At 40.4% G+C, this 13,756-nt stretch overlaps 1 protein-coding gene across 1 annotated transcript; it reads left to right on the forward strand.

Annotated features, from left to right (window-relative positions):
- Positions 1 to 276: 276 nt before the first annotated feature.
- On the forward strand, positions 277 to 12,997 carry C2H6orf62 (chromosome 2 C6orf62 homolog). The gene is made up of 5 exons (XM_048840011.2): positions 277 to 2,401; positions 6,077 to 6,253; positions 6,616 to 6,741; positions 9,705 to 9,839; positions 11,705 to 12,997. Exons 1-5 carry the CDS (start codon positions 2,273 to 2,275, stop codon positions 11,828 to 11,830), a joined length of 693 nt encoding a protein of 230 aa, XP_048695968.1. The 5' UTR covers positions 277 to 2,272; the 3' UTR covers positions 11,831 to 12,997.
- The last annotated feature ends 759 nt before the right edge of the window (positions 12,998 to 13,756 follow it).

Consider the following 13,756-nt stretch of genomic DNA (forward strand, 5'->3'; position numbering starts at 1 on the left):
GGTCGCTAGAGCCCCGTGACCTGCACTCAACTGGGGGGGGGGGCTGGGTTCCTTACCGTAATGCGATGCACAACCTTCCCTTCCCCCCCGCCTTCCCTGGCACGCGTGGGGCGCAAGCTGGCTTTTCCTCCCTGCCAAAGGCATCGCTGGCTCGGCCGCCACTATGGGATCCCTGCTGGATCTTAGGCCTGCGCTGCACACCCCCCCCCTGCAGAGCTGGGAGATGGTACGTGCCAGCGGAGCGCGCCTGTGCGCAGTGAGTCCGGGCGGCGCCTAGTCTGTGACTCGGGCAGGCGCTGCCATTTTAAGTTGTTTGTTCTCGCTCTGTCCTGTCGCTGCCGGTCGCTCCCGGGCCTGAGAGGCGCCTCCGCTCTCGCCGCCGCCTGAGAGGAAACGCCTAGGCGGTGCGAGGCTTCCCCACGCACCCGCCGCCGGGACTCGACGCCATCGCCTGGTCTTCTCCGTAGGAGCCGCTAGCGCAGGGACCCGGCCTCCTCCTCCCTCCTCCGCTGCCGCCTCCGCCACCATTTCCCCTCCCCCGGCACCGGGGCGCTGAGCTAGACTATGGGGACCACGCTGGGGCTGAGCAGCGGCAGAGCGGGCGGCCCGGTCACCGTGTCCAGTGCAGCAGGGATGGGGGGGCTCGGCGGCTTCGTGGCTTTATCTTGACATGGCTCCTCCCCGTGCTGCTAGCAGCGCCGCCGCCTCTACTGCTCCTCCTGCGCCCGCCGGCTGCGGGTAGCGAGTGGGCCTCGGTCTCTGCCTGAGTCTTTCCGTCTCCTGCTTGGGGGGGATTTGGGGGTGTTTTGTTGAGAGGAGAGGGGAAAAAATCGGTGGGTTTTTTTTAACCTAGTCCGACGACGTTATTTTGGGTTAAAACTCTTTCAGAAGCCCCAACCCCCTAGAAAAAATGGCTGGAGTGAGGCAAAAATAACCTAAAAAGGGTAATTTTTTTGTTTTGTTTTGTTTTTTTGGTTGTTGTTTTTTTGCAAAAAATCTGCCACCAAAATTTCAAAATAAACAGGGGAAAAATTGGTAAAAATTTGCACCTTTCCCCTCCCCACAAAAATCTGTTTTTCAAAACAACCCACCGGCCTCTCCATGTCTGTAAAGTCGCTACCATGAAGTGAGAGGGGGAACGCCAGGCTGCTGAGTCGGTGCCTCGTTGCCCTAGGCACAGGCCGTCCGTCGCTGCCTTGTGTAGGGAGAGGCCCAAGGGGAAGTGAAAAGCATCGGCCATGCCTAGCCCCAGCTAAATCGGGCTCCCTGAGGAGCGCAGCGGCAGAGAGAGGAGGATCCCCGGGGGATCAGCAGCCCAGGGAGAGTCTAGGGTGTTGGGGAATGTAGGACTCTCACCCTGAGGGGTGGGGACAGTCGGGACCGAGGGATCAAGTCGTATTTGAGTCTCTAGGCGATATACTATTGTTCCTTCACCCACACCCACCCGTCATCTATGGCCATCATGATCCCTCTTGTCCTTGGCAGCGGCAGCCTTAGGGCGATGATGTGCCTGATGATGAGCAGGATGAAGTTAGAAATGACTCCGCTGTTTTTCCTCTTTGCTCTTCTGCAAACCAGCACCATGTTGTTTGTAGTTGATGATTTTGTTGTTGGCAGGGAAATCTCGTACCTCCCGGGACGTGCACGCCTCCTCCTCTGCACTCTCTTCTCTGCTCTCCATCAAGTGTAATAATCCTTTTAAAAAAAGAAAAAGAAAAAAAGGGGGCAACATAGCAATAGTGGAAATCTCAGAATAATAATCAGCAGAGTCATGAATCTGGCTGGGGTAAAACGCAATTTGTAATTTGTTTTTTATATATATTAATTTTTTTTTTTTTTTTTTTGGTAAGCAAGGCACAAATAACCCCACATGGATTGGGCTTGTGCCAGTTGCTTTTTATTGTACACATAAATCGTGATAAGATTTTTTTTTCCTTTTCATTCTCACCCACTTATTCCTGTGGTTAAACTCTTCACACAAGCATATTTTCTTCAGAATTTTTAGGTTTTGTTTTTTCTTGGTACTGTTGCAAAATTGCTTCTTGTCCAATCATGGTTGGACAATTACATAGTTTGTTTCTTGACCCCTCTAATATGATAGCCTCATAAAATATTACCTGAGGTGCGTTTTTTGGGTTACATTCGCGTTTTATCTATTGAGTCGTATTAGTGGGAATAAAATGACTTGTTTCTGTTGTACTTGAGTCTTCTGAAAAAGTGCCCATAGTTTAGTGACCGTTTCCAAAGGCTTTAGTACCACCTGTGTTACAAAATGGGGGACCCAAACTCCCGGAAGAAACAAGCTCTGAACAGACTTCGTGCTCAGCTTAGAAAGAAAAAAGAATCTTTAGCTGACCAGTTTGATTTCAAGATGTATATTGCCTTTGTGTTCAAGGACAAGGTAACTTCATTTTAAAATCTTTCTTCTTTTGTTGTCTGATACAATAGGACTTTAACTCTTTGTTTACTGTTAGCAGTTTTTTTGCAAAATGATCCAAGGTCAAAAATGAAATTTAAAATCTGTTTATCACTATGCTGTCTTAACGTTTGCCTTTAAGTGACTTTGGCTTTCATTTGTCATGTGCTTGTAACACAGTGGTAAACTCATCCTTGAGACACATGCATCCAAATAGATTGTTTCCCAGGGTGGGAGGGAATTAAAAAGTATGGTATGTAACTTGTCTATAAAGCCTAATTTGGGGCCTGAATTAGATGCTAATGTGCTTATGAAAGTCACAGTTGTGACAGAGAGAATTGGCTGCAACAACTACTTAAGTTACTACCTTTATCAGATTAAAACAGAAGTTGATTGTGACTTCCTTTTTAAAAAACCTCTTGAAATGGTATAAACCTGCATGGATATCCAAATCTGCTGCTGTCATTCTTGAAAACAAGCTTTTATTTGCTTGGCTGCAGTGAACAGAACTTCCAGATGTTGTCATGTTTGTCTGTACTTGGATAACTCATCTATACCTGCATTTGTATCTTCAATGTGGGTTCTAACTGTTTGGCAACTATTTTTTCACTTAGAATTAGATTAAATTAGTTTGACATACTAATGAATGATCCTAGAAATTCAAATTTAAAACGAGGATGAAACTGCAGTAGTTAAAGTTATGTGTTTACTCCAGGAATGAGGGAGGAGGCTATTCAGTATTCCGGAATGTGATGCTAAGAAATTGAGCAGACTTAAAACACTTCTTTAGGCCATGTCTATACTAGCACTTATGTCGGCAATACTTTTGGCACTCAGGGGTCTGGAAAAAACATCCCCTGAGCAACACAAGTTTTGCTGGCATAAGCACTCATGTGCACAGTGCTATGTGATGTGGCGAGGGAGACTCTCTGATTGAGCTGGTTTTGTTATGTCAGCATAACAGGGCTACATGAGTGATTTTTTTACAGCAACACAGCTGTGTTGATGCTGCTTGGAAGTGTGGACATGGCCTTAGTCTGCAGTTACTTCCTGAAAGCTCCTTTCCTGAACTTCCTGAGGTAGTTTTGACAAGCCTCTAAGTCTAAATCTAACTCTAACCTCAGTTTTGTGAGAGTGATATCTATCCATGATAAATGATATTAGGAGTATGTCTGGTGATAATGGATATGCAGGTCTCCTCTGTTCTTCCTGGACAAACTCCATAGACAATTGTAGCAATCACAGATCTGTGAAAACCAGACACTAAGGAAGTGAAAATCTAAGTAACTGAGGGAAAATTATTTTTTTGGTCAAACTGCGTTATACCTTTCTCTGCCTTTTCAGTGGAGCACAAACTAAAATTGTGAACATCTACTTGAGAATGTGATAGCGTAGACCTACTGGTCTCTAGTTGCTATGTCATAGGGCAATAAAGATGACTTCTTAACTTATTCACGTGGCCATTATCATGCTAAAAGATTCCATGCTCAGTAATAAGGTGGCAGCATATGCCACTCATTTAAGAGAAATGTAAATGTTTAAGCAATGATAGCAATTACATTGTCTCAGTTAGGAAAAGCTTTGTCTGCTTCAAAACTAGTGATAATACCAGTGTAACTTCCTAGATGTTTTTTTGGAAGCGTTCTATGCATGCATATTTGTTCTGAAACCTTGCTTACATCCAAGTAGAGCATTCCAGATTCCATCTTGCTGTCAGTCCTGTACATGCACACCAAGACTTAAGGTGTTTGAAAGCTTAATGGGAGTAGGAAAGATTTAGAGTAGCCCAGCCTGGAGCATGCAAAAAAGGGGAAGATAAAATAATGTCTATTATGGAGACTGAGTATGTGCCATATATCTAATGAGGTGTTCAGAAGAGAAATCAAGAGCCTCAGTGAGTTATAAGAAAGTCCTACAGGCAAACAGCCTTTGTTTACAGGTGATATATGTGCAATGGAAAACTGCTTTTTGTTCCTGTAAGTGTTCTCATGAATGGGAGATGCTGAAGCAGTTCATAAGTAACTGTCAGTATGGAAACAATGCAAGAATCAGCTGTGAAAGTGAGTTAGAAAATCATAGAATCATAGAATATCAGGGTTGGAAGGGACCTCAGGAGATCATCTAGTCCAACCCCCTGCTCAAAGCAGGACCAATCCCCAATTTTTGCCCCAGATCCCAAATGGCCCCCTCCAGGATTGAACTCACAACCCTGGGTTTAGCAGGCCAATGCTCAAACCACTAAATGAAGTAACTCTTCACTGGTTGACAGTCTGTGATTGCTAGAATTAAGGCTTTTCTACACTACCACTTCAGTATAATGTGTGTCACTCGGGTGTGAATAATCCACACCCTTGAGCCAGTGAAGTTACATTATATCAGTGGGAGAGCTTCTGCAGACATAGCTCCTGTCCCTCATGGAGGTGGAGTAATTAAGTTGACAGGAGAGCTCTGTCTGGCTTAGACTGCAGATGCACACTGTAGCGCTTCTAGTGTGGACTAGCCCTTAGAATTGTTCCAAAATTGGATCTGCCTCCCTTCTACTGATAGTGGAGCTCTTTTCGTAGAGGGGAGAGACACTTAAACTTCCATTTGATGGAAATTGACAACTTTACAGATGTGAAATGCCTTTGATTAACTTGGTTCACCAGCAGAAATCTGTACCTAGAGCTGTTGTCAAGACGACAGCTGTCAATTTTAGACAATAAAGCTCCAGTCCCATCAATGCTTGTGCATGTGTTTAACTTGAAGCATGTGCGTAAAAAACTTTTGTGGGGATTAGGGCCTGAGTCATCTGTCTAAATATTTATTCAAGTGACACCATCATAGGACCTAATCACATTAGCCACACCATCAGGGGCTCGTTCACCTGCACATCTACCAATGTGATATATGCCATCATGTGCCAGCAGTGCCCCTCTGCCATGTACATTGGCCAAACAGGACAGTCTCTACACAAAAGAATAAGTGGACACAAATCTGACATCAGGCATCCTAACATTCAAAAAACAGTAGGAGAATGCTTCAGCCTCTCTGGCCACTCAGTAACAGATTTAAGGGTGGCAATTTTGCAACAAAAGCTTCAAAAACAGACTCCAAACTGCCGAGCTTGAATTAATATGAAAATTAGATACCATTAATTTGGGTTTGAATAGAGACTGGGAGTGGCTGGGTCATTACACAAAGCATCCTCACACCTTGTCAACTGTCTACATGGGCCATCTTGATTATCAGGACAAAAGTTTTTTTTCTCCTGCTGATAATAGCTCATCTTAACTAATTAGCCTCTCACAGTTTGTATGGCAATTTCCAACATACACAATCTTCTTACTATATGTTCCATTCTATGCATCCAATGAAGTGGGCTGTAGCCCACGAAAGCTTATGCTCTAATAAATTTGTTAGTCTGTAAGGTGCCACAAGTACTCCCTGCTCTTTCTGTCTAAATAGAGCTCTTTGACGTATTCTCAGTCTTGAAGAGTTTTGCAAATAACTTCTTAAGACCGAGTTATGACTCCAAGACACACTACTAATGCAGTGCTTAAGCAACACTAGCACTGAGGGGGAAAACATGCAGGCTTTGAAATATTGTTGTAATCACAAACTGCTTGGAAAAAGGGTAAAACCCTAATGTGACTACTATTTTTTTATTCTTTTTTTTAGAAGAAGAAGTCAGCACTTTTTGAAGTGTCTGAAGTGATACCAGTCATGACCAATAATTATGAAGAAAATATCCTGAAAGGTGTGCGGGATTCCAGCTATTCCTTGGAAAGTTCCATAGAGCTTCTACAGAAGGATATAGTACAGCTTCATGCACCCCGCTACCAGTCTATGCGCAGGGTATGACACTCAAATAATCCATGAAAAAAATTATAATAAGCCTCTTTGAGACTAGAAGTTGTAAAACTGGGGACTATTATGTAACACTTACTTTGCAGTAGCATGTAAAAAAGCCAGCTAGTTCTCTGCTAGCTCTTGTGCAGACAGAAAATTTCTCCCAGTTCTTGTCCCAAGCATTTGCTTTCTCAGACTAGATATAACAGGTAAATCGGATAAAATAGTGGGTTAGGATGGAAGAATGTGGAGACAAATTTAAGAATTGTGAACATTGTTACCTTATGTAAAAGTGAATTCTATTTGCTCTTACACTGATCATGCTATAAGAGTAATTTACAAGTGAACCACTCAACTCCTTCTTACAGGATGTGATTGGCTGTACTCAGGAGATGGACTTCATTCTTTGGCCTCGGAATGATATTGAGAAGATAGTCTGTCTCCTGTTTTCTCGGTGGAAGGGATCTGATGATGAGCCCTATAGGCCTGTTCAGGTATTTTGTAAATTTTAAAAAAAAACATTAACTTATTTGAAATGTTAAGATTTTAATATTTTCTGTGAAATGCCAACTTGTTCCTTAGGCTCTTTGTAGCAGTGTATAGTGAGCTCCTGCCAACTTAATGCTATTACAAACATAGCTGCTATGAGCTGTCTTGCATTAGGTGAATGTGCGAGCAGCTTCAGCTCACCATAGGATATGGGAAAGGATTTTTAGTTCAAGTATTGTCACACTACTCCTCTTTGGTCCTGAGCTTGTGCTCATTGAAGTCCAGGGTTAAGCTCCCATTGACTTCAGTGATGCAGGATCAGGCCTTTACTTAGCAGAAATGTATTCTCTTTTGAACTAGAGTGATAGCGAGTATGTTGTACATGTTGCTTGTGAAAGTATATTCATTTTCATAACCAATAAATTGGTGTCAGATACTAGTGATAATTACTTTATAAATGCTTGAAAATTTATTGGCTACTTCTGTTACAAAGCAGCTAAAATATTGAGTGCATACTTCTTTCTGTTACTCATTCGAATAGTAGTATTGGCAGACTTTTAGCATCTGAAAGATATTCACAAAAGTTGGAATTGCATACATTAGAAGATGCAGAAACTGGAATTAGACATCCCTGTTTTCCATACAATCCAAACCTTATTACTTCAACCTCCTTTAGATAACAATGAATGTTCCCCAATAAGTGGAGTTGTATTAATAATGTTTGATAAATGGAAGAGGGGAATGACTAACGTTTAGATGCTATTCCTCTTTCGTTTCTTGGCTTGAAGTTAATGAGTTATGTACATGTTCCACAGCTAGCCATAGCTTATTACATTAAGATATTGAAAATATTTTATGTTTTATGCTCCTTGCTATTGCTTAACGGGCAATAAGCAATTCCAAGTGTTGTGCTGCCATCAGTGATACAAAGCTGTTCTAACAAAACAAGATAAAGTTCCTGTTAGACACTGGGTTGAAATGGCTCCTCTGTCTACATTTTTTTTAATGTCTCCTTGTTATCTACAATGTGTGAGTGAGGGACTACATTATTCCTTGAGTTTACTAACTTGTTTGTCAACTTGTTTAAGTCTATAGTCAGCATCACTTCCCTTGTTTGTGTTTCATAAATAAGCTGTGTGAGAAGCAAAAGGAAAACTTGATTGTAAAGCTGCGAAGTGGAAAGGAAAGCTGGCAGAGCACCTGAAATTGCTTGTAACTCCACTTTTTATTTAAGCAGCCACCTGTCTTAATTTCAGCTACACTTGAAATATCAGAGAGCAATATTGGTGTTCCCTAACGAAAGGCAAACAAACTTCACACAGATCTCACTTCAAGCTTCGAGTCAAAGTAAAGTTAAATAAATCATTCTTTCATATAAAATCTAAATACTCTTAGATTTATAAAACAGTGATAAGGACTTTACTGTGCAGCATACATGATGGCCCCTAGTTTTCTGTAAAAATAAGTGATTTTTTTTTTAATTCTACTAAATATTTTATCTTCTTAAAACTGAACGCACCTGCAACTAAAAGTGACTGCAGATAAAAATACTTGTGCCCTGTAGTGCTGCCTAACAGTGTGTAAATTGTCTGAAGTCTTTAAGCTTATATTTTACTTGACAAATACCGTGACATTTCAAAATGTTAGTGAGGGATGTGCCCCATGAAGACTTTGACCCAGTTTAACTTGCCCACTCACAATGAGTAGAATCATAAGTTGCTTCTTTCCCAGTTCTCTGTTGAAGGGGAGATGTTGAATATATTTCTTGACATTTCCCAGAGGTCTATAAAATTTCTCTGTTTCAGCAGAATACTCAAACACCCCATTCTTCCTCAATTGAGGGCTGGGAAAGTTGTTCAGATGTCAAATTCTCCCAAGTCACTACCCTATCAGTTTTTCACCTACGGCAAATAAAAAAAAAAACAAGGAGGGTAAGGACTTACTTAATGGGTGGGGTTTTTTTTAACACCATTGACAAGCCTTGGAAGTTGTCTGCTCTACAGTGTATAGTGCTAGTGCATGAGAACCAGAAAGTGAAGTATTGTAGACACTATTTTTCTTGTCTAAGCTGAGTAAATGCAAAAAAAACCTGGTTTTGAGAATGTAACTCTACTAAAGTAGAAGTTTTAGTAGTTCAGGGTGTAAAAAGGAATCTGTTTTGTTAAAATGTTTCTTAATCTGACAGCCTCTAAAGCAATGCTAATGTATGTATGTTTTGCATTTGCAAATAGTTCTTCCATTCTTGATGTAATTTGATGCCTTTGAAATTAGTAATTTTTATCCCTACTGCTCTTACTAGCTACACACTGTAAAAAGTCTAACTCTTAAGGTCTGGTCTAAGCAGACTTGCACCATTTTAGCTAGATGTGCATGTTGAAACTGATATAGCTAAATGGATGCAAGTTTGCTCAGATGAAGTCTAAGAGTTCAGGAGCAACACTCATCAAGCAAGATAATTACTCCATTTGGAGTTCTTACAAGGACACAGTTAATTTGAAAGTCCATTTCAAATGGCCAAGTGTGTAGTACCTAAAAATATCCTTCAGTTGCCTTGTCAATTTTTATCAATTGAACTTCAACTTTTTCAAATATTTTCTCTTCTCTCCTCCCTCCCCCTTTCACATTTGACACCCATACTACAGGAAAAACTGACAATACTCAAGTGCTGTCAGTTGTGCAAAATAAACCTAGAGCTTTTTTTTCTTTGTTATAATAATGCAGCTTGCTCATGTGCCTCTGCACTGCTTATGTCTCTGTCCAGCAGCAGAATGAAATGTACATCTCTGGTCACGTTCACCACTGTTTAAAAACCTAATGGGTAGCAGTAAAACTGATCATAGTGTTTCTTCCCCCAAGCTTAAATCTGAGCAGTACAGAGGGATCAGCTCTGACTTTTACTACTCAAATCAAAACACAGAATGTTAGTAATTTAATTTTGTTTGTAAACACTACCTTTATTCCTGTACAGGCCAAGTTTGAATTTCATCATGGTGACTATGAAAAACAGTTTCTGCATGTTCTGAGCCGAAAGGACAAGACTGGAATTGTTATCAACAATCCTAACCAGTCAGTGTTTCTCTTCATTGACAGACAGCACTTGCAGGTAAGCTTGTCCTCTTCACACTTTTAAGGACCTGGAATATTAAATCTTATCTTATGAGAGAACACTTTATCCTTTTGTAAATACATGAAAGGAGAATAATTGTCCAAAGGTTTATAAGTGATCTAGTTGTAAGTATTTAATTATCTAAGTTTACATGAACAAAATTGCCGTGGTCTTATGCTTGCAATTAAGTGGTGTTACAACAAACCACCATTCTGAAGACTTAAAGATGCAACAACTGGATATAAGCAAAAAATGTTGCCAAATAAGATTGATTCAGGGCTTTTGTGTTATGGAATCTATTGGAAATAACTGCTAAAACAGATTCCTTATATTTTGGAAAGTCAGAGCAATTTTGCGTAATCCTTTTTGTAGTTTCATTAAGTTACTCAACTCACAACTTACAGTTGGAATGAAGAATTATTGGAAAAACAGTTCAGAGGTTTTGTAACACTTTCATCTTCTAAACATTCTAAACATTGTCGAAGACTTAATTCTTATACATACAAAATGATCGCTGTCAAACATCCCTCCCACTCGGGCCAGTGATCAGTCAGAGGCCTATTTGGAGCCTTGCCATGTTTCTTATATCAAACTTCAGAAGAATCTCCATTAGACAGGAGTAGTATCCTAACTGGCATCCTCTTTCAAAACATCTAACAATTTTTAAGGTGCTCAATTCCCTGTACTCCTAGAATCATAGAACTGGAAAGGAACTCAGTCGACTAGTCTACTCCCCTGCACTCAAGACAGGACTAAGTATTATCTAGACCAGTAATTCTCAACATATGGGCCCCCTGTGGCCCAGTCATCCCATAACTGCAGCCCATGTGACATCCTCTGGCATACAAGTAGTATATATTGTATGGATGTGGCCTACATAATATAGAACTGCATATACTGTGGTAAATAGGTTGAGAACGACTGATCTAGACCATCCCTGACAGGTGTTTGTTGGACCTGCCCTTAAAACTCCAATTATGGAGATTCCACAACCTTTCTAGGCAGTTTAAAGAAGTTTTATCTAATGTAAACTCATTAATGTAAACTGAGGCAAACTCGGCAATCCTGGGGTTGAAAACAGCATCTTATTTTAATAGTTTGTTAACTGCAACTGACAGAACAGGAAGCAAGTACAGTATCTATTTGAAACTATTGGAGGAAATTGGTGAACTCTAATTATCCAAACTGTTTCCTGGCTAGGAACCACTGCAGCTACCATCTTTAGTCTCAAAATGCCAAGTGATCTTCAGGAGATCCTGACAACCTGTAGCCATTAAAATCTTCAGGGGGAGCTCAAACAACAGTGTACCTTAATATTGGGGTACTGATTTGGTACTGAAGAGAATATAGCGCTGCCTCTCCATTCTGCATGCTGACCAGATTATATTCAATTTAGTTTGAGAGCTGAGATCTCAGCCTGCGATGATGTGGCTGCATACCTTCCCCATGTAGAACTGAATAACTTATTTTTGTATGAAAATATATTCTGGAGAATCTCTTCATTGTTATAGAGCTAATGTTAAATCTTCACACAAGAAGTCTAAATTGGTAGCCCCTCCTACAAAGACACTATGCTACTTGTTAAATCCCACTCATGGTTGTAAAAACTTGTTAAATAATTCGACATTGTCCAATATTTTGATCAGTCTACATACACAGAAGGGGATGAAGCAGAGTGGTTGTAATAATCTCATTTATTTTTAGGGAGTGTTTTAAATGGGGAAGGGTAAATATTAAACCTGTGAAAATGTAACTCTTTGTTTGACTACATGTTGGGTCTGAACAAACTAAATACTTGTTTGTGTGTTGGTGTTTTTTCTCTCCTCCCCCCCCCCCCCCCCCCCCCCCCCCCCCCCCCCCAGACTCCAAAAAACAAAGCTACTATCTTCAAGTTATGCAGCATCTGCCTGTACCTGCCACAGGAACAGCTCACCCACTGGGCGGTTGGTACCATAGAGGATCACCTCCATCCTTACATGCCAGAGTAGGGTACTGGCCAGCAAAATGGGGAAGATCACAGAATGCAGTAGTGAATTCACTTTCCTCACCACTTCATTCTTTCAGAATTTAGAAGAAAATGGACTCATGTTCAGAACACTATACATTGTGAAACTTGATCATCCTGGATTATTTTTTAATCATTTGTGTATCAGAACTTTACAATTTTTTTAAATGTTTTCTGCATGGACCTTGGGAAAGAGAGGATGCTCTGCATATTTTTGCATTGCGTCAGCGTCTTACTAAAATGTGAAATGAAAGGACTGTTGTACACTGAAACAAATGTATCTGAAAGCACAAGGTGATCATTTGTGGTGGTGTTTCCATTTGTGCTGATCATGCCCCCTAACATCTAATGTTGTTAATCAGTATTTGGAGGGTGAGAAGTGAATGTAACGGGTATAAAAGCCTTATAGCCTTGCTGTTAATATGATTGTATCAGAGAGCACTATCCGATTCATTCTAATGAACAGAAAAGTGGCTGTTACAATAGAAATGTAAATGTGGGGAAAGAATTCTTATAAGGAAAAAAGCATCTCATTCAGTGTAGGCATTTCTTGCCTTTTTTTTATTTTGCTGGGCCATGTTTAAGTTTACTGGCACTTTCACTTTTGGATCTTTCCCCAAGTTGCTGTATAACTGTATAAAAGAGTATTCTGTTGAGTTGGATACATTTATACAGATTGAGGCAGACCTGGAGTCTGAAGTAGTTAAAGCAGCTAAAATTAAAGTAAAATAGTAGCTGCAGAAACCATGTTGTTGGTAGAGGATTATTTTTTCTTGAGAGTTGAGACTTGTAAACTTGCTGGCGAACTGCAGGAAATACTGGTTTCTAAAACATTTCCTATTGAAAACCCATTGAGGGTTTTTGAAATAGACGTTATAAAGCAGTTGTGAACTTCACTGTAAAATAGTGTTTGGAGTGTCAAAAGTTGGTTCTGGCAGAACATTTTAAGACTGTGCAATGAAATGAAGACTACTGTATAGTTTTGATGACAAAGAAGGCTTTGCTTAAGGGTTGAGTACTTTACTGGAGTAAATCTGTATAAGCCTGCTCCCTTTGGGTAAAACTAGTGCTTACCTGTTTAAATTTGTATTTAGCTTTTGTTTGGAATTGGAAAAATTGGAAATTAAATAAATTAGGTGAAAGATGACAATGTTCATTTTATGCAAAGCTCATGAGTTTAATTACCTAGCTCATACTATTGTCTTACAATATGTCATCCACAAATATTTCAGACTTAAAGCTTGTAGAACAGTCTAAGCATAATTTCTCCAGTGAAAATTAGTGGCAAAAACAGGTTCTCAGCATCTCTGATATGGTTTTGGTAATATCAGTCTGGCATTTAAAAATATAGTGATGTGACAACATTAATAATAAACTAGCTACCCAAAGCAGCTGAATTCACTTAAGGGCATGCTGGTGTGCCAGAACCACTGTGAATTCTACTGATTTCCACCCCACCCCCCACCTTTTGTCCTGGCAAGTCCCCCAAAACAAACTGAAGGGCTGCTGAAGTGAAATTACATAATTTCAATTTATTAAGAAAATATTGCTTACTCTTTCCCCTACTTCTGTTGTTTTAGGGCCTGATCCTGAAAAATGCTGCTAGGCATGAAAACTTGAAAATTAGCATAACTGCCGGTAGTGCTGGCAGGATCAGTGTGTTTCTTTTCAGTGACCTGTAAGACTACAGCTTCGTGAAACTTCGGTTCACCTTCTAGAATATTGTCTTTAACAGTCTTGTTTGAACAGTGTAACCTACTAATGAACTGTTCAAGGTTGCTCATATGTTGTCTTGGGCAATGCATCTCAGGTGGAAATTAGTGTTTCACTCTGTCCTTGATCAAACTTTAATTATAGGGTGTGGTTGTGGCTATCTCAGTTGAGATTCTGGTCACTGACAAGCAAATAA

The sequence above is a fragment of the Caretta caretta genome, chromosome 2, assembly GCF_965140235.1.
Source record: "Caretta caretta isolate rCarCar2 chromosome 2, rCarCar1.hap1, whole genome shotgun sequence".
Classification (NCBI taxonomy): domain Eukaryota; kingdom Metazoa; phylum Chordata; order Testudines; family Cheloniidae; genus Caretta; species Caretta caretta.

Bases quoted from the DNA above. Each gene is read 5' to 3' on its own strand.
- C2H6orf62 (XM_048840011.2), top strand. From the start codon at position 2,273: ATGGGGGACCCAAACTCCCGGAAGAAACAAGCTCTGAACAGACTTCGT. The intron at 2,402-6,076 runs GTAACTTCATTT...TCTTTTTTTTAG, and splicing joins CCTTTGTGTTCAAGGACAAG to AAGAAGAAGTCAGCACTTTT. The intron at 6,254-6,615 runs GTATGACACTCA...TCCTTCTTACAG, and splicing joins GCTACCAGTCTATGCGCAGG to GATGTGATTGGCTGTACTCA.